This window comes from Leptodactylus fuscus, chromosome 1 (genome assembly GCF_031893055.1).
Source record: "Leptodactylus fuscus isolate aLepFus1 chromosome 1, aLepFus1.hap2, whole genome shotgun sequence".
NCBI lineage: Eukaryota > Metazoa > Chordata > Amphibia > Anura > Leptodactylidae > Leptodactylus > Leptodactylus fuscus.
The window spans coordinates 302649871-302671031 of NC_134265.1; the positions used below are offsets into that span (position 1 = coordinate 302649871).

General features: G+C 41.7%; 1 protein-coding gene across 19 annotated transcripts in view; it reads left to right on the forward strand.

The window, feature by feature from the left end:
* The window catches only part of TENM3 (teneurin transmembrane protein 3), a 949896-nt gene that overhangs the window by 912202 nt on the left and 16533 nt on the right, over window positions 1-21161 (forward strand). For all 19 annotated transcript variants that reach the window (XM_075258516.1, XM_075258530.1, XM_075258522.1 and 16 more), the window contains 2 exons: window positions 16862-17037; window positions 18399-18634. In XM_075258516.1, the coding sequence (XP_075114617.1) occupies window positions 16862-17037; window positions 18399-18634 (412 nt within the window). The remainder of the gene's footprint in view (window positions 1-16861; window positions 17038-18398; window positions 18635-21161) is intronic.

The following is a 21161-nucleotide window of genomic DNA, read 5'->3' on the forward strand; positions in this document are numbered from 1 at the left end:
ATGAGACAGGGATAGCTGTACAGGCAGGGATAGCTAGGGATAACCTTTATTTAGGGGGGAATGTTATTAAAAATAACTTTTTGGGGCTCTATCGGGTGTGTAATTGTGATTTTTGTGAGATAAACTTTTTCCCATAGGGATGCATTGGCCAGCGCTGATTGGCCGAATTCCGTACTCTGGCCAATCAGTGCTGGCCAATGCATTCTATTAGCTTGATGAAGCAGAGTGTGCACAAGGGTTCAAGCGCACCCTCGGCTCTGATGTAGCAGAGCCGAGGCTGCACAAGGGTTCAAGCGCACCCTCGGCTCTGATGTAGGAGAGCCGAGGGTGCACTTGAACCCTTGTGCACCCTCAGCTCTGCTACATCAGAGCCGAGGGTGCGCTTGAACCCTTGTGCACACTCTGCTTCATCAAGCTAATAGAATGCATTGGCCAGCGCTGATTGGCCAATGTATTCTATTAGCCTGATGAAGTAGAGCTGAATGTGTGTGCTAAGCACACACATTCAGCTCTACTTCATCGGGCTAATAGAATGCATTGGCCAGCGCTGATTGGCCAGAGTACGGAACTCGACCAATCAGCGCTGGCTCTGCTGGAGGAGGCGGAGTCTAAGATCGCTCCACACCAGTCTCCATTCAGGTCCGACCTTAGACTCCGCCTCCTCCGGCAGAGCCAGCGCTGATTGGCCGAAGGCTGGCCAATGCATTCCTATGCGAATGCAGAGACTTAGCAGTGCTGAGTCAGTTTTGCTCAACTACACATCTGATGCACACTCGGCACTGCTACATCAGATGTAGCAATCTGATGTAGCAGAGCCGAGGGTGCACTAGAACCCCTGTGCAAACTCAGTTCACGCTAATAGAATGCATTGGCCAGCGCTGATTGGCCAATGCATTCTATTAGCCCGATGAAGTAGAGCTGAATGTGTGTGCTAAGCACACACATTCAGCACTGCTTCATCAAGCCAATACAATGCATTAGCCAGTGCTGATTGGCCAGAGTACGGAATTCGGCCAATCAGCGCTGGCTCTGCTGGAGGAGGCGGAGTCTAAGGTCGCTCCACACCAGTCTCCATTCAGGTCCGACCTTAGACTCCGCCTCCTCCGGCAGAGCCAGCGCTGATTGGCCGAAGGCTGGCCAATGCATTCCTATGCGAATGCATACTTAGCAGTGCTGAGTCAGTTTTGCTCAACTACACATCTGATGCACACTCGGCACTGCTACATCAGATGTAGCAATCTGATGTAGCAGAGCCGAGGGTGCACTAGAACCCCTGTGCAAACTCAGTTCACGCTAATAGAATGCATTGGCCAGCGCTGATTGGCCAATGCATTCTATTAGCCCGATGAAGTAGAGCTGAATGTGTGTGCTAAGCACACACATTCAGCACTGCTTCATCAAGCCAATACAATGCATTAGCCAGTGCTGATTGGCCAGAGTACGGAATTCGGCCAATCAGCGCTGGCTCTGCTGGAGGAGGCGGAGTCTAAGGTCGGACCTGAATGGAGACTGGTGTGGAGCGATCTTAGACTCCGCCTCCTCCAGCAGAGCCAGCGCTGATTGGTCGAGTTCCGTACTCTGGCCAATCAGCGCTGGCCAATGCATTCTATTAGCCCGATGAAGTAGAGCTGAATGTGTGTGCTTAGCACACACATTCAGCTCTACTTCATCAGGCTAATAGAATACATTGGCCAATCAGCGCTGGCCAATGCATTCTATTAGCTTGATGAAGCAGAGTGTGCACAAGGGTTCAAGCGCACCCTCGGCTCTGATGTAGCAGAGCTGAGGGTGCACAAGGGTTCAAGTGCACCCTCGGCTCTCCTACATCAGAGCCGAGGGTGCGCTTGAACCCTTGTGCACACTCTGCTTCATCAAGCTAATAGAATGCATTGGCCAGCACTGATTGGCCAGAGTACGGAATTCGGCCAATCAGCGCTGGCCAATGCATTCTATTAGCCCGATGAAGTAGAGCTGAATGTGTGTGCTAAGCACACACATTCAGCACTGCTTCATCACGCCAATACAATGCATTAGCCAGTGCTGATTGGCCAGAGTACGGAATTCGGCCAATCAGCGCTGGCTCTGCTGGAGGAGGCGGAGTCTAAGATCGCTCCACACCAGTCTCCATTCAGGTCCGACCTTAGACTCCGCCTCCTCCAGCAGAGCCAGCGCTGATTGGTCGAGTTCCGTACTCTGGCCAATCAGCGCTGGCCAATGCATTCTATTAGCCCGATGAAGTAGAGCTGAATGTGTGTGCTTAGCACACACATTCAGCTCTACTTCATCGGGCTAATAGAATGCATTGGCCAGCGCTGATTGGCCGAATTCCGTACTCTGGCCAATCAGCACTGGCTAATGCATTGTATTGGCTTGATGAAGCAGTGCTGAATGTGTGTGCTTAGCACACACATTCAGCTCTACTTCATCGGGCTAATAGAATGCATTGGCCAGCGCTGATTGGCCGAATTCCGTACTCTGGCCAATCAGCACTGGCTAATGCATTGTATTGGCTTGATGAAGCAGTGCTGAATGTGTGTGCTTAGCACACACATTCAGCTCTACTTCATCGGGCTAATAGAATGCATTGGCCAATCAGCGCTGGCCAATGCATTCTATTAGCGTGAACTGAGTTTGCACAGGGGTTCTAGTGCACCCTCGGCTCTGCTACATCAGATTGCTACATCTGATGTAGCAGTGCCGAGTGTGCATCAGATGTGTAGTTGAGCAAAACTGACTCAGCACTGCTAAGTCTGCATTCGCATAGGAATGCATTGGCCAGCCTTCGGCCAATCAGCGCTGGCTCTGCCGGAGGAGGCGGAGTCTAAGGTCGGACCTGAATGGAGACTGGTGTGGAGCGACCTTAGACTCCGCCTCCTCCAGCAGAGCCAGCGCTGATTGGCCGAATTCCGTACTCTGGCCAATCAGCACTGGCTAATGCATTGTATTGGCTTGATGAAGCAGTGCTGAATGTGTGTGCTTAGCACACACATTCAGCTCTACTTCATCGGGCTAATAGAATGCATTGGCCAGCGCTGATTGGCCGAATTCCGTACTCTGGCCAATCAGCACTGGCTAATGCATTGTATTGGCTTGATGAAGCAGTGCTGAATGTGTGTGCTTAGCACACACATTCAGCTCTACTTCATCGGGCTAATAGAATGCATTGGCCAATCAGCGCTGGCCAATGCATTCTATTAGCGTGAACTGAGTTTGCACAGGGGTTCTAGTGCACCCTCGGCTCTGCTACATCAGATTGCTACATCTGATGTAGCAGTGCCGAGTGTGCATCAGATGTGTAGTTGAGCAAAACTGACTCAGCACTGCTAAGTCTGCATTCGCATAGGAATGCATTGGCCAGCCTTCGGCCAATCAGCGCTGGCTCTGCCGGAGGAGGCGGAGTCTAAGGTCGGACCTGAATGGAGACTGGTGTGGAGCTATCTTAGACTCCGCCTCCTCCAGCAGAGCCAGCGCTGATTGGTCGAGTTCCGTACTCTGGCCAATCAGCACTGGCCAATGCATTTCTATGGGGAAAAGTTAGCTTGCGAAAATCGCAAACTGACAGGGATTTCCATGAAATAAAGTGACTTTTATGCCCCCAGACATGCTTCCCCTGCTGTCCCAGTGTCATTCCAGGGTGTTGGTATCATTTCCTGGGGTGTCATAGTGGACTTGGTGACCCTCCAGACACGAATTTGGGTTTCCCCCTTAACGAGTTTATGTTCCCCATAGACTATAATGGGGTTCGAAACCCATTCGAACACTCGAACAGTGAGCGGCTGTTCGAATCGAATTTCGAACCTCGAACATTTTAGTGTTCGCTCATCTCTAATGGCAACGCCTTCGTTGTTCCAAAGAGCTCATTTGTATATTCACAAGAAAGGTGATATCTCAGCAATGGAGGCACGGCGATATTTGAATAAATACAGTATTTGCATTCCCTATAATGTGTGCCTTTCCTCTGTTATTCCTATTGGATGTGTATAAATATGTGCTTCCTGTGTCAATGGAGTGCGCCCCTACACTTTCTAACACTGGCCATGTATGGCCTTAACTAATGATAAGGGGAAGGTATCACTACATTGTCAATTTATTTATACGTTCCCTGCAGGAGATGACAGGCCTCGTCTAAATGGTTTTGGATTGGAACACAATGAGAAAAGTAGAACAGAGGGTTTCATTGTAGTAGCAATGGATACTATACATAAATATTCATGCCTCCCAATTTATTCATTGACTTAGTTTTGCAGAAAAGGCAGTAACCCTAGGTATATAAGCATTCATTGTAACCAATGTGCCCTTGTAATGCTGTAAATAAAGGAATTATTTGTATAATAACTATAATACTATTAGAAATAAGTTAATACCGGCCTCTCCTGACAATAAAAGCTGAAATGTCTGCTAGAATCGTATAAAGTGACATTGGCCTCCTGCACAGACATTACATGCTACAGAAGGTACAGTCGCTTTCTAATTAGAGATGAATAGATTAAGTTGCTCATGTTATGAACTGCACAGAAACGCGTGGTACGGCTGCAGAACATCAAGGTGTCAGTCTTTCAGCGCTAAAAGAAATGCAGTCTTTAGAAATAACTGATAGAAAGTTAACCCTACCTAGTTAAACAATGGAGCGCTTGTTGAGGTGTCCTTTATGCATATCATCTGCAAGGTCAAACTAGATGGTAGTTTCAGGGGGCTAATATGCCGCCCTGCCCTTACCTGCACTTGCCAGACAATTTGTGGCAAACCATACACAATTCTGAATGATTACTTCAATATTTTATACATGCAGAGAGGTACAGTCATTTTTCATACGACACAAGCCATAATTCTAACCCAATCACTCAAAATGGCATGACGTATATTAATGTGACTGTATAGGAAAAGTAACATTACCTTATAATAATGTAAAGAGTGTGAAAGATTAACATTTTACCTATACATCAGCTCTTAAAGAGGACTTGTCACCAAGTCTGAAAAGCCCAGTGACACACATCATCTGGAAGGCGCTATGTTCACACCAACACTGGCTCTCCATAGTTCGGGTCCGTCACGGGACTAGAATAATGGACTGCTAAAACAGCTATCACCAGTGGTGAACCTAGCCTCTCTGCTGCCTGAGGCCGATGAACAAAAGATGCCCGGTATTGAGTCCAGGGCGGGGGTGTGTGTGTTCATCTTTCGATTGTCCGCCTCAGACAGCGGGGGTAGTTGGGGATGCTAGCGGTAACATTACAATAAATACAATGCAGTAATATTTTGTGCAGTAATACTCACAGGAGACGTCTTCCCACATTTCCTGTCTCTTCCCTTTGGACCACCATGACCACTTGTTCCAGCTGTGACTTGACTCTGTAAAGTTTGAAACACAGACATCTTTGACTCCTCAATTCTCCACGCAACCAACGCATCCACACATATATATATATATATATATATATATATATATATATATATATATATCCCACAGCAGCCCCTGCAGTCTATATTATGCCCCACAGTGGCATTATAGACTGTAGGGCATAAAAGAGGTTGCAGGGGGGACCGCTTTGGGGCATACTAGAGGTTATAGGGGCCACAGTGGACCTTTCAAGCTCTATTAGGCCCCACAGTTGCACACTCATGAACTATTATTATACTCGGGGGTCTTTTCAGACCTCTGAGTATAATAATCGGAGCCCAAGGGGAGGTGAGGGAACATAATAAACAGTGTTATTCACCTCTCCGGGATCTGATGTTAATCCTAGCAGGCTTCGGGCCTATATGGTAATGTCCAGACGTCACGTGGTCTGGGATATTACTATATAGGCCAAAAGCCTTTGCTAGCAGTACCATACAGGCCCAAAGCCTGTGCTAGCAGTAACAGCCTGTTTGCATACAGGCCTAAAGCCTGTGCTAGCAGTTTATTATGCTCCCTCACCTCCCCTGGGACTCCGATTATATACTCGGGGGTCTGAAAAGACTCCCAAGTTTAATAATAGCGGCAGTGGGATCGCAACCTGGCCCGGGTCTATTCACTACGGCGGCCTATAGTAGAAGGGGAAGTGGGGGCGGCAGTGAGCAGGTCCAGGGAGGTTGGTAAATAGGCCGCTACCTTCTGGGGATACTCCAGCAGGTAGCGGCCTATTATAAAACAAAAAAAAAAGTTATTTTACTTATCGACATGAGCGCTGCTCCTGCTGCCGCCACTTCCTCTTCTTGTCCTGGCACAGTAAGACGTCTGCGTCTCAGCTTAGGCGGTGTAATGACGCCACCTGCTCTGAGACGTAGAGGTCAGAGCAGGAGAGGGGAAGCTCATGTTGTTTTAAGAGCAGCCTCTCTCTGGCATTAGTATAGATTAAAAAAAAAAAAGCTTAAAAATATAAATAAAATTGCCCAAGCTGCTGCCCCCCTCCAGAGGGCCGCCCGAGGCGGTCGCCTCACCTTGCCTCATTAGAGGTGCGGTGCTAGCTGTCACACATGGAACCCGGCGCATCTCATTGACTATAATGGGGTTCATTGGGTGTCCGTTTGTTTTTAAACTGAAAGTGGTACAGGGAAAAGTTTTCTTTGCAGAACTGTAGATAAACAAAACACTAAAATACTCCGGGCAATAGAGCCTATCAGATACATCGGGCTTTTCACACTTGGTGACAGGTACTGTTTAAGAGTTTAAAGACATTTCCCAGGGTAAGACCTTTGGGGACTATAACGATATTTGTCTATTTCCTTATCTCCTGTAATCCCTAATGGAGAGTTACTACAATAAGTTATTAGAGGCCGGATCCTACCTGCCTACACTACTATAAAAGTCTATCTTGACAAATGCGTTATAAGTTATCCCCTGAGTTATCTACACACATATATCTATGAAAATCAATGTCACGTTAAAATATTGCAAATTATAGACAACTGTGTGGTTGGGATTTGGATACATTACCTATTATGGAAGCCCCGTCATTTACGCTTACAGACCTCCACCAACAATACTTTACAAGGTAAAATAGTACTGGCAGCAATATATATATATATATATATATATATATATATATATATATATATATATATTAGGAATGCTCTATAACATATCACATAATAACACACTTTATCAGTCTTCATCTTATAGGCTTTGCAAAACTGTAGAAAGCTCCAAATCCAAGAACAAAGCCCCAGAGTGAAAGTATTTATTCTAACAACAACATCCTTTTTGGAGAACTGCGATGCCCATTTGCATGGCTGACACACAATAGGGTCGACTGTGGACTTATTAAACCTGTGGCTAGCTGAGGCATTCAGCAGTGTAATTGCCCTACTTTGTCATGTAGGCATAATAGGAAGGACTCGTGTGACCTTGACCTGCTACTGTAATATGTGAAGCAATGTAATATCTGCAAGTAACAGGCTATCCCGAATTCACTTTCCTATTGCCTTGTAAAACCATCACTTCCCTGCAATGTGTTACTAAAAGAGCTAAAAGAAAAACTCAAACCACTTGTCTCTTACAAAATATTACAAGTATCATTCCAGATTTATGTAAGGAGTATCTATTATTATTATTATTATTATTATTATTATTATTATTATTATTATTATTATGCTACTAATGAGTGAGAATGATTGTTATACTCAGAATTATTAATCATCACAATCATCCATACTATTTTTAAGATTATTTTTTTATTATTTTATTATATATAATTATATTTTATCATTAAATATTTTGACCTGATGTAATTTAGTTTCTATACAATGAATACCTATAATACCCAGCAGCAGTCTAATATTCAGAAGTAGAACCTGAAGACCCTGGCCCCAAATCAAAATATGCAGTGGAGCCCCTATTTGCAATGTGTTATCTATAATATGGTAGTAGATTGACCTTTAGGCTCCCTGAGAGTAAAGGGCCCCCATAGCATCTTCTACCTCTGACCCCTATGGCTACACCGCTGTTTATATTAGAATTATTAGAATATTCTGCCCTTTAAGCATATTCTTAGGGAATGTAGAGTGGGCGAATTTATTAATGCTAAATTGATGGGTCTGAGTACACCTTCTATTAGTTGGATTAGTTTTGGACAGAAAAATGCAGATAAACTTTATTAACACATAGAAGCCCATCTGACTGGGATCTCACTGCAGCATTATAAGTGCATGAGTGTCTATAGATCCAAAATACAGAACTGCCATCCATGTAACACTACACAGGCCCCATGCAGGCATAGCAGTATAACTGAAAGAGTACCTGTCGTGTTGTAAAAAAATAAACTAAGCACATGTATTATGTAAGTTTTTAATAGTTTACACAATGTTCTCATTGGTCATACATTTCTATTACATCTGCAATGTGCTCTGAAACAGTTGTGGAGCTTCCAGCCATCCACTCACTTTGTATGGTTATATAAATGTTGTAATGTCTGCCAGAACTATATGTGCTGGCAATTTCTATCTCCTGCTTACCGTCATTGCACTTCTATCAATGACCAATTGGATACCTGCCTCAAACACACTGTCCAGGGTTCTGTTTTGCCTGTATTAAAAATAGAGGTGGCCTAGAGACACCAGCAATAAGAATTAGACCTTCTTGTACTTGCTCTAATGCCTCTCGACATCTGATCTACTAGAAGTAGCTCTCACTTAAAACGTACCTCCATACAGACAAGTTCATATAAATGAATAGTACAGGTAAACATATCAAACTTTGTTGCATATTATTAAAGAAATATGCTTTTTTCTCCACTTTTCAGGATCAGTTACTTCCTAGGAATGAGGAGGCTGCTAGAAAAGACACTCAAATAATTTCAGCTGCTACCCTGGTAGTCTCTTATCTTGTAGATAAGAGGCTACCAATGCACAGAATAAAGCAATAAAACAATTAACTACCCAGCAGGCAGCCTCCTACTCCAGCCTTCTCTTCTCTATAGAGTTCTCTGTGTGTGGCTGGATGGAGATGGAATTTTATGTAAACAGGTGCCAAATTGAATATAAGAAGGAGGAGAACAGCTTAATAAGTGGAGAAGGAAACAGATCTCCTTAATAAGATATAATACAAAGTTTCTTTTCTTTTTAATGTAGATTGTGAGCCCTACATAGAGCTAACAATGTACATTTTTTCCCTATCAGTATGTCTTTAGAATATGGGATGGAAATCCATGCAAACACGGAGAGAACATACAAACTTCTTGCAAATGTGTTTTTTTTTTGCCCTTGGCGGGATTTGAACACCAGGGCTCCAGCGCTGCAGGGTTGCAGTGCTAACCACTGAGCCACCGTGTGGCCCCCTTAATACAAAGTTTCTTATATTCATATACGCTATTCATTTATAATAAGTTGTTTATAACTGGAGTTACCCTTTAACAACAAGCAGTGGATGACAAGTCGGCTGGAAGAGAGACACCTAGTGGCCAGCATTTCAGAGTTTTTGGAGTAAAAACAACATTTGCTATAAAATATGTAAATTGCAATTTGGCTATTTATGACATTCGCTTTCATATGCAGATACTGTAAGTTTATGGAAACGACCGTGACCGTTCAAAGCTTGTAGATTTATTCTTTTCTTTGGATCTATTTCCAGTTTTCCAAAAAAAATGAAAGACTATGAGGCTTGAACAAGGCGTTTTCTGTATTATTTATCACTAGGAGACTTTATTATTTTATAGACAGCTATAGTTGTGAGTAAAAATTTGATATTTGTCTTACTGTCATGAAATTAACTGAAGACCATTGACTATTGTAAAGCCAAAGTATATGAGTTAATATTCCCATGTAGAGAGATCTGATAGTTATTTGAGATTTTAATAGCATTTATCCTTCAAAAATAAGCATTTGAATAGTTTTTATATAATTGTAGGCCTCAGAGCTGGAAGGCTGTCATTATATTTTTGTTTCTTTGGCTCACAAGCTTTGATTAATTTGCTCAGCTAGATTGATGTTTCTTACCATATAATTTGCGTTCATCTGATTACTTTTTTCTTCGCTTTTTTTTCCCCCCACAAAGTCGGCATTTAGGGTAAACAGGTGGCACCAGTTACCAATGAGCTGATCACAGGTGATCAAAAGGTGGTGCCATGTATAAGGGTGCATTCACACGGAGCAAAATGGCGTGGATGCCATGCAGATTTTGGCGCAAATCAGTGCGGAATTAGCGTGGAATCTGCATTAGATTCCATGTGGAAAAGAAGCCTCCCCATAAACTCTATCTTCTTTTTTGATATACCAAACGGCGGTCACGCCAAATATTGATGTGACTTAGATGTCTTTTGTTTATTCACTTCATTTTGTTAAATGATAAAAATAAATGATTAACACTTCTATTTTTGAAAGCATTTGTACTTTGCAGCATTTTCCCCACGTGTGCCTAGAACTTTTGCACAGCACTGCAATTTGCATGAAATATTATGTATTGGTATAATATAATGTGATCCTTAATGTAGTCTAAAGGAATTTGAAAATGAGGCAATAGGTAATTTACATTTTTTGCAGACTGTCTGTCAGCAGAGGAGCTTAAGGTCTAAATAGCACAACACTTGCCTAATATACTGTATATCTACTTAGTAAACAAGAGCAATTCAGGTAGTCGGAAAGCGGCATCACCAGTAGGAGAGATACTTTACATACCTTTTTATCAGACTCACATCAAAGTCATCTCACCTGCACCCTGCTCTGAACTAAGGAGGGGCAAACCCCAAAAACAGCTGTCTGCAGATGGGTTGGTTTCCTTCATAGTGTTTCTGTTTTGGCTTATTGCCTTAGTCATGTGGCTTATTGCGAGGCTTGTGAAAGATGAGATTTACTTATGGGGTGTCTACCCTTAATAGGTGGCACAAGAGAGTCAGTTCTCCTTATTCTTTACATAAGTATCTTAGGCCTGGATCACATCTGCATTCGGGGAATCCGCTTGGGGACTTCCCGAACGGAATACCGAATGCATTGACAAGCAGTGAGCAGTGAAAGCACAAGGACCCCATAGACTCTAATAGGGTCTGTGTGTTTTCCACGCAGTTTCTGTACAAGTCATGTGGAGAGGAAAGTAGTTCATGATATATCAGGTTATGAACCCTAGCTTTTAAGGACACGTTGAGCCAGGGTTTTTATACTGACTGCCAGATTTGGAGTCGGGAAGGAATTTTTTCCCCTGAAATAGGGCAATTGGCATGAGCCTCATGTTTTGTTTTTTTTTGTCTTCCCCTGGATCAACACTATAGGGGATTGTAGGGTTATAGGTTGGACTTGATGGACTAATGTCTTTATCCAACTACTATGTAACTATGTAAGTACTTTTCTCTCCGTACGACTCGTTCGGACACCGTGCGGAAAACACGTTATAGTCTATGGGGTCCGTGTGCTTTCATAAGCTCACCGCTTGCCAATGCGTTCAGTATTCTGATTAGGGGGTCCCCGTGCAGACTCCCCGAATGGAATACTGAATGCAGATGTGAATCAGGCCTGATGGTACCAGGGATGACTGGTCAATAGAACATGGCACTATAGAACTCCCACCTATACCATGAGAGCTGAACCTATAAAGAAAATAGTGGCCTCCTGATACCTGTTAGACTGCAGCAGCCATATACTAGATGAAGAGTAAGCGCGAGCTCTGCTCTTTCCAGAAACATCAGTCTACCTAAGTAAAAGCTTCAGAAAAGTAAAGGCTTTAGAAATTACAAATGTTAATTCATAAAATAAAAAGTGCTGCTAAAAGGCAGCTGAACATGGCAATATTATCTCACAATCCAGCTTTGTATAGTCACTGTACTTCAGTTACAATAGGCCCATTGCGGAAATGGTTCATTATACTTATAGAGCATATCTTTCCGTTTAGATAATGAACTATAGTCTGCCACTTTTATGGTCTAAACTTCCTTCTTTGCCCTAATTTCTTGGCATAAAAAGTTACTAAGCACGCTTATTAGATGGGGATCATTCGCTGTTATATAAGATAAGATAATCCTTTAATAGCCCCACCATGGCAAAATTCAGTATGCTACAGCAGCAGGGATAATGCAGTAATATATGACAAGAAAGAACACTTACAAGCTCAGAATAGCAGATAGAAAAGATATTAGGAGTCATAGCAACTAAGAAGAAAGGAAAGACTCAGGATCATTTAGTTCTCTGTGTGGAGTGATCTTCGCTTGGCCTGATGTTGATTATACAGCCTGATCATGATTGGCGAGGAAGGACCTCCGATAGAAGTATTCTCCCCGAACAGCTGAATGAAAGGCCGTCCATTTTCCAATGGACCTACTCTTCATTGTTTATCAGGATCAATGCTGTCTATTTCTTATTGGCTTTGCCTAGTCCTGCACACTGCAGCTCAGTCCCAATCAAGTGAAGTATCAGGCCCAGTACCCAGTCCGCTCCTTGGTGAAGGTGCTGGTAGTGGATGACTTAAAGCGATTGTACAGGTTAAACTTTGTTTCTATTAGGTTGCGGAAGGTGAAAAAAACCATTCTCACCTGTCCTTGGTGCCCTGGTGTTTCTCTTTAAACACCTTCTGTAACCTAAGAACAGGCCATCAGCATCAACCTCCCAAAAATCGCTTTACATGTACTTACATCTAAATCCCAATATATACTGTATACTTAGTCAGGGGTGAAACCAGATGGTCTGCCAGAATAAAGACTCCAAAATGTAACAATTAATGTTTTCACCTGATTTTATTGCAATGAGGTTTTTTACTGTAATATCTGTAGTATTATTCTCTCTTTCGCTAAGCTGATGATTTGTTGAATATTAATCATCTCTGCTTATGACAATTGGTGTAATTTCATTATTACATAGCACAAAGCTCCTACAGGGTTTATTTACTTATTTACATTGTGTGAATACAATATCTATGTGCACTTGTTGGGAGCTACTTATTACTCTAATACACATAAATAGACATTGAATACATCACTAGCAAACCATTCTTCTTCCTCTTAGGTTTTAATATATACTAAGCAGGTATTAAACTATTAGTCCACAATGTGCTCTATACTCACCACTGGTATAAATCACAAAAAAACATCCTTATAATTTATTACATGTTTATGACCCTCACATTCAATGACAGCCACCATCTTTTTAATCTTCTGGAACTCCATTACTGGATTTCCTGGAAAGAGGGAGCTGGTCAGAAAGCCTTAATAAATAACCCAGTAAATAGGTCATTTATAAAGTGCTTGTCCATATATGCGCAGGGAAATCCATCTTTCCTCTTTGAGTTATCAGCATGATCTTAGTTATTAAAGAGAAATTTAACCAAAAAACTGAGATTTCTCCTAACTGCAACCTAGAAAACTGAATATAATGTACAGTCTGAGATGACTTGTTAAGTCGTTGCTTTATGATATAGTGCATAGCACGTGTTAGGAAGAAAATGGGTATCTACTATATAAATAATTACATCTCAGATATAAAGATATTGATGATCTATCCTAAAGAAAGATCACTAATATCAGATCTGCCACCCCATCGATTAGCAGTTCTCAATAGCTGATACGCAGAAAATGGAGCAGGTAGCAGATAGTTCTCTTCTCTGTCTCTTGGTGGAATGGGAGCTGATCTGCAGTACCTGATTTGGCCTCTACACAGAGAACAGAGCTGTCTGCTATCCCTCCCCGCCATTCTCTAAGTATCAGCTACTGAGAACAGGTGATTGGAGGGGGTGTCGTACGACCCATACTAATCTGACATTGATGACACATTCTTGGGATCCTTCAGACTAGGGATACACTGTGTGAACACATTGTTGAATTTATGTTTTCCCCTGAAAGCCACTGTAGCAAAAACCATTCAAGATTGGATTTTGAGGTGCAATTTTAAAATCCACAGCACTTTGTAGACGACATTTGTAGTAATCTCATACACTATACTGCTACTGTGCATCACAGTGAGGTAGCTACCTGTGAATCTGTGGGTGCTAACTGCCATTGGGTCTCTAGACTGATATGGATCCTAGCTTTGCTTTTTTGTTACATAGCTCTGACTGTAACAAATCTGAATCTATGCTAGTAAAACATATGATATAAAGCAAAAACATATGTTTTGTTTTTAATCTCTAGGTTTTTTTTCCTGACTATCCACATTATAAAACAAAACTAGGAATATTGCAGTTTCCATGGTGTCCTCTACAGCACTAGTTGATGCTTCTTGTTTACTGTAGATCATTCGTCAGCTTTGCTGTAGTAATTGGGAGAGAATAAGTAGAGTCATCTCATTTTCAATATTGACAACTGACACTGTGTTCATACCAGCGCTTCTATTACGTTCGGGGATTCCATCCCCCTCTCCGCAGCGCTTTTCTATCTGCGTTTTTTGCCCTTTTCGGGCGGAACCTGAGCTGAAACCACCTGGAACCACTTTTTTATGCATATTAGATTTCCATTCTAGGGGTTCTGCTTGGGGACCCCCTGAATGGAAACCTAATCCGCATAAAAAAAAAACGAACACTGATGTGAACCAGGCCTTAATTGGTCTAGTGGTGGTCTAGATGATGGCAATGTTTGTGAAACGCTGCAGAGTATATTGGTGCTGGCTGTACTATACACTACATACACAACTAAGACTATACGTATCTCCCTTGTATGTATCTGTAGCCATTGAGGACAGGGCTAAGTTCCACTATTCTCTATAAAATTTTATAAAAGTTGCAATTTCCCTAAGAGTTCTCTTTCGGTGCGGCTGCCATAGAGTGCGCGCACTGTGCTGTACTCTACACATAATACAGGAAGGTATCTAATATGGTCGCCCCGGGGAAGGTTTTAAAGCTAAGCTCCACTCCAGAGAATATGTTTAATGTTCAGACCTTTAGTACAGGGGCTAGTGATGTGTAATTTGGAAAGTTCGCTCACCCAGCAGATTGGGCTGTGGATGGAGGATAAGTTGTACTGGTGTGGAAACCCCTTTAACAAAGCAAAAGCGAAGACGTTCACTTTATTGCACTGTGAAATGTGACTTTTTTAATCAGTTTGAGAAAAGAGGAAAATGATTTAAAGAAGCTCTTTGGGGTTTTATGGATAAAGTTTATTGAATCAAGTAAAGTATATGCTAGTGCTTTGTGATCTAGGCAGCATTAATTCCCTGAGAGCAGGTCTTGGCAGGACAGGGCTGGCTATTTACAACCAGTCAGCGTATGGACGAGGCTTGCATGCATTGTGTAGCCATGGACTATAGGAGCGAAGGACTTATGTTACAGTACAACAATAAACCTTATTTTTAATAAACCCAGAGGACTCCTTTAAGAAGCCTGAGCATTACTTTAGCAGTCATTGTATGCGCTGATCTGTCTTTGTCTAAGCCACATTAGTGTTAATACCAGTGCTAATCATAATTATACCGCGCCTCGTGTAGAATATAAAAGAGAATGAGCGCAGCTCCGTAATAATAAAAGAGTCCTTAAGAGAAGTGTGTCATAAAACACACAGCGAAGACGCAGGGTAGAACAACATGTCATCTGTGGCATAAAGATTTCCATCTAAGCCCGGCTAATGCTTCGTAGACTTTTTATTTTTCCGTCCAGTGTGTTCATTTATAGCTGCGGCCGCGTGTGCCAAGTACTGCATCAGTGATAGTATTATACCTTTTAATGACATTGAATGGGTTTTTTGGAACGTGTTTCAGCCTTGCAAATGGCTGGGTTTAGGATGACGGTGTGTATTGGTGCTGACGTTTAACATTTTTCAATCTTTATTAATCTGGCTGCGTTAGATCTTTTTGTAATTGTTGGATGAATCTCAGTATGAGATATTATTTGATTTCTTTATCCAGTCCAATACTCTGCATTCTGAGATATGCACAGGTTTTTACAGCTGTGTAAATGTGACTGCGTATTTTATTATTTGACCTTTAAATGCACGTTCGGATATGTGCAAATTTAGTACCTTCCTGCTATATAAAAGAAAATCTGTCACCAGATCCCAGTATATCAGCCCGGGCCCATAGATAGGTTAGAGTCAGCTGAATCATGTATTATTTTCCCCTGGTAAACCGATACCTCCATTGCCAAGATACTGCTGATTTGTCAGTATGCAAAGGAGCTCTTTGGAGCAATGAGGGCATTGCCATTGTTCCAAAGAAGATTGCAGCATGTCCTTCATTGCTTGAGTTAATTTGTACGGTAATATTTCAGCACAGGTTCACAAGGGGAAAACACTGTTGGATTCAGGTGACCCTAACTTGTCTACGTATAGGTTGATATGCTAGGTTCTCGTGATTTACTCGCCTTTTTTTTTTATTAAAAATGTTTAGAGTAATGTAAATGAAAATAAAGTTAGCCTACTCACCTTACTGATTCATCATTCCCATTCCAGGGTTTGCTTAGTTCCTGCCATTATCTACTTCTTGGTCCCAATGCAAAGGAAATGGCTGCTCAGCTCCTAACTGGCTACTTTGGAGACTTTAGTACAGGAGCAGTGCGGGATCAGTCATGGCTTCTTTTATACTTTTTCACCAAATTAAAAAAAAAAAAAATTGATCGCTTGACAACCCCTGTAAGGCCTGGTTCACATCTGTGTTCGGTATTCCGTTTGTGGTGTCCCCAAGTGGACAGAAAAGTACATCAAGTAGCGCTTCTCTCTCAGCATGACTCGACACCACGCAGAAAACACACGAACTCCATTATAGTCTATGGGGTCCGTGTCATTTCACTGCTCACCACTTGGACCCAAGTGGACTCCCCGAATGGAATACCGAACGCAGATGTGAACCAGGCCTAAGGGACTATTCATTGTTTTATTTCACTTTTACTTTTTTATGCTTTGACATTTTCAGTGCTATTTTCAGCTGTCAATTTAAAGTTAGATGTTCACATGAATTTTGTTCTATGTATTGTGTTATCCAGTTGAAACCACAGATTCGTGGCATTCAGGAATAAACATTAATTTGTTGAATTTCTTAATTATAGCTACAACAGCGAAGGTCGTCTTACCAATGTAACGTTCCCAACCGGTGTGGTCACAAATCTCCATGGAGAAATGGACAAAGCCATCACAGTAGATATAGAGTCATCTAGCAGAGAGGAAGATGTCAGCATTACTTCCAATTTATCTTCAATTGATTCCTTTTATACTATGGTTCAAGGTAAGTGCAAGCCACATATTAAAGGTAATGTGATTTCAGAATAGCTCACCGTTTTTTCAGTCATACACTTACAGAAGACAAGAAATAAAAGCCTAATGAAAGCGCACAATGACATCTATTCTGCTCTATACAAAGTTTTTCAAGAATTCTGTGCCTAACCTTGCAGATAACTTGTGTGTGTATGTATATTAGGAATAACACTATTATATAACTTATATTGCATTGTTTGGGCAATTTCCTATCTCTAATTCTCAGCTGGTACCTGATCTCAGCATGGAAACTAGCTACTATGATGTCTAAGAGAGAAAGCAGGAGATTCTGCTCCATAACTCTCACTCACTCATAATGGCAAAATCAGCAAAAAGGAAATTATAGACAAATACTGAACAGAGCTGATTACTTGGGGTGGGATAAGATAGCAAAAAAACTTACTAGAAGCTGAAAATATTGCTGTTTACTTGTCTTACTTCTCATCTCTCACTCAGTTCTTATGCCCTCTTCCACTCTCCATTTACTTCTATGTAGACATGTAATTTGATAATTCAGTGGACTACAATCCATCTTGGGAAATTTCAAAGTGAATGTCAGTACAGGAGGTAGGGATTTGGAGGAGCAATAAGTGGAGAAAGAGGCATTTTTCTCTGATAAGATATATTACAAAGTGTCTTTAATAGAGATGAGCAAACAGTAAAATGTTCGAGGTTCGATATTCTTTTTGAGTAGCCCCTCAATATTCGACTACTCTAATCGAATATCAAACCCTGTTATAGTCTATGGGGGGAAAATGCTCGTTTCAGGGGTAGGCAATGTTCGATCAAATTATACTTACCAAGTCCACGAGTGAGGGTCGGGCTGGATCCTCCGAGAAGTCTTCTCCTTGCAGCGTCCCCGCGCTTTACAAGCAGACATGTGCAGTCGGCTCTGCCCAGGCCCGATGCCTGGCAGAGAGAATGAAGAGCCGGAAGACGCCGCAGGGAAGCTGCACGGAGAAGACTTCTAAAGGTAGGAGAAGAACCAGCGTTGATTGGCCGACTGTATAGCATTCGGCCAATCAATGCTGGTTCTGCATCGAACTTTTACATTGGAACAGTGAGTGGTACTCGATCGAGTACGAGTATTTCGAATACCGTAGCATTCGATCGAATACCTACTCTATTGAGTACTACTCGCTCATCTCTAGTCTTTAACGGTTTGCAGTATTACTATATGCAAGCTTTGTTGAAAAGTGACGATGTAATATTTGTAGGACTGTTGGTGTTGGGTATTAGTCTACATACACTAAAACTCTTCTGTGTTCCGTGACCCATTTATTTAATGTATACTTAAAATGTGTCAATGTTTTATTCTTCTTTACCTTTTAGACCAGCTGAGGAACAGCTACCAGGTTGGCTATGATGGTTCCATCAGAATTATATATGGAAATGGAATGGATTTGCATTTCCAAACAGAACCCCATATTTTAGCAGGACCTGCCAACCCAACTGTTACAAAAAGAAATATGACGCTACCAGGAGAGAATGGGCACAACTTGGTGGAATGGAGGTTCCGAAAAGAACAAGTACAAGGAAAAGTCAACGTGTTTGGTCGAAAGCTCAGAGTAAGACTAAAGGCTAAACCTTATTATTCATTTCATTTTATAAAAGGTTCTATATGTAGTATCTGGACTTTATGGCAAACTAATAAGCAAACAGATCCCAAAGTAGTCTCATGGGGTCAACCTTCTCTTATCAGAATGACAAACCCGCCATGTGCTGACCAAATTTCACAATATATCTTCTTGGTTTGGTTTATCAAATAATCCTTTTCCGTTGACACTTCATTATGAAGCATTGTCTTTTGGCAAAATTATTTAGCAAAAATGCATATATAGGAACATTTTCTTGTTATTATCAGGCCCGATCCACCAGCCAATAATGAATACAGTAGGTGGAAATTATGTCAACTGTTAGCTGTCGCCACAAGAGCATTCATCATAAGAAAAACATACTAGATTCTGAAATGGCAATTTGCCAAAATTTTCATTCATTGTGAAATTTTTTCCGTTCTATAAATGTTATAATATGTATAACAGTGATAGAAACAAATCTCAGTGTGAAAATGAAGTGTCAGTCTAATTAATTACAATGCAAAGTGTAAAACTGATATTCCATTTCTCCTAATAATACATCAACAGCTTAGCCTTTCAGACTGTGAAAAGTATCAATGCAAATGTATCTCTGCAAAACACCAGCACTTATATATTCAATTTACATGGCAATAAAACATATTAGAATGTATTATAATCTAGTGCTGGTGGTAGGGAGAGTGGTAATTTAAGCTCCTGGAAACCAATGTAAAATCTGTGAAGAACTCATCTAAAATGTACCATTTGCAATACTGCTGCCTTCTAATGCAACAAAGGAGACTTTCCAGCCCCCTTAAATACAGATGGGCTCAGATGCTGCTACTATCCCTGCACCCTCTGCAGTTATTTCTATGATTTTGAGCATCATATTTCCTTACAATGTCTTACTTTATCTTGCTCTTATAAGGTTCCAGACTATAAACACTATACACATGTGCAGCAAAAAGGCTTCACTGAATATATTTCATTATTTGTGCTTAAAGAGGACCTTTCATGTCCTCCTGCAGATGTGGTTTTAGATACCACTAGAAAGCTAACAGTGCGCTGGACTGAGCACACTGATGGCTTTCCCATTCTGTGCCCCGTCACTGGCGATATTGGTGCTGTCAGTTTCGGCACCGATTTCTGCCCACTGTCAGCAGGGTTTCCATGACAGTCTAGCAGGGCTGTGAGGAACACCCCCCTCTGACAGTACTTGTCCATAGCCCTGTACTGTTAGAAGGGGCATTCCTTACTGCCCAGTGATGATGCTGAGCTGTGAGGACAGGTCCATGGACAAGAACTGTCAGGAGGGACGTTCCTCACAGTCCAGCTAGACTGTCAGGAACGCCCTTCTGACAGTGACTAGAGATCGGTGCCGAAACTAATGGCAGCAATATCTCCAGGCCAGGGCACAGAATGGGAAAGCTGATAGTGTGCTGAATTCAGTGCACTATCGGCTTTCTAGCGGTATAAAAAACCCCGCATGTGCAGGAGGTTTAGGTTATATCCTTACGACCATAGATATTAAATTGTTGCTGATCCTGTTATTCAGTATAATAGTGTATCAATGGTGTTAAAGGGGTTTTCCAAAAATAAACATGTGTCACCTATACACAAATCATTAGTATGGACATGGTTCCCAAGTTCCCTCATCTTTACCAGAACCATTGGACTTCAGAAACGTTTGTATGGAGCAGGGGGTAGCTCATGAGCACTGCTGCTTTATATAAATTCTATAAGTGAACAATGCGTATTTTGCGGTAGGGCGGTATTTTTCTGCTCCCATTTACTTCAATGGGAGGTTTGGACACAAACCACTTGATGGTCAGCCAGGATGATTATTTTTTCTGGAGTCATAGAATTGCATGGAGGGATAACCTACTATACATTAAACTGCAATCTTTACAAACTCCATCAAACTGTGGCTGTAATGATCAGGAGAGACATGGGACTGAGGGGGTCCCTATAATAGTGGTCATTATCATTTTTCATCATTCATGTGTAATAAATTATACTTATCTGGTCCATAGATCTTTAGTGCAATATTATTGTCTCTGTATTGCTTTCTCAGTTTGTGGTTAGAAAGGTATGTGATATGTTTCTGCTACTATAAAGGCCCCCGTGCAGAACTATTACTGGTTTGGGAGGCATTTTGCACTTGATGGACTCCCTGAGTAGTGTATGGAGCTTAAGGAGTTAAAGGTTTTATGCCTACTGGCTCCAGTGATGCTTCAAGGGGATAATATTTTAATGCATGAAGTCTGATGGATCATATCATGAAAAAAAAACCACCATAATATGTCCCTTTATGAACTTGGTACAGCATAGACCTCATACACGTCTATGTGAACTCGGATTTGGTGACTTAGCTAATTTTTCTGCTATTTTAATGGCACATTTTCCGCACTTGTGCTAAACAGTAATCACATAACACAAAAGAAAAAAAACATCTTATAAAGTATATGTTTGGTGTTTTTTTATTTTCTTTTTCTTAAACACCAAACAAGTAGCGCTGTGT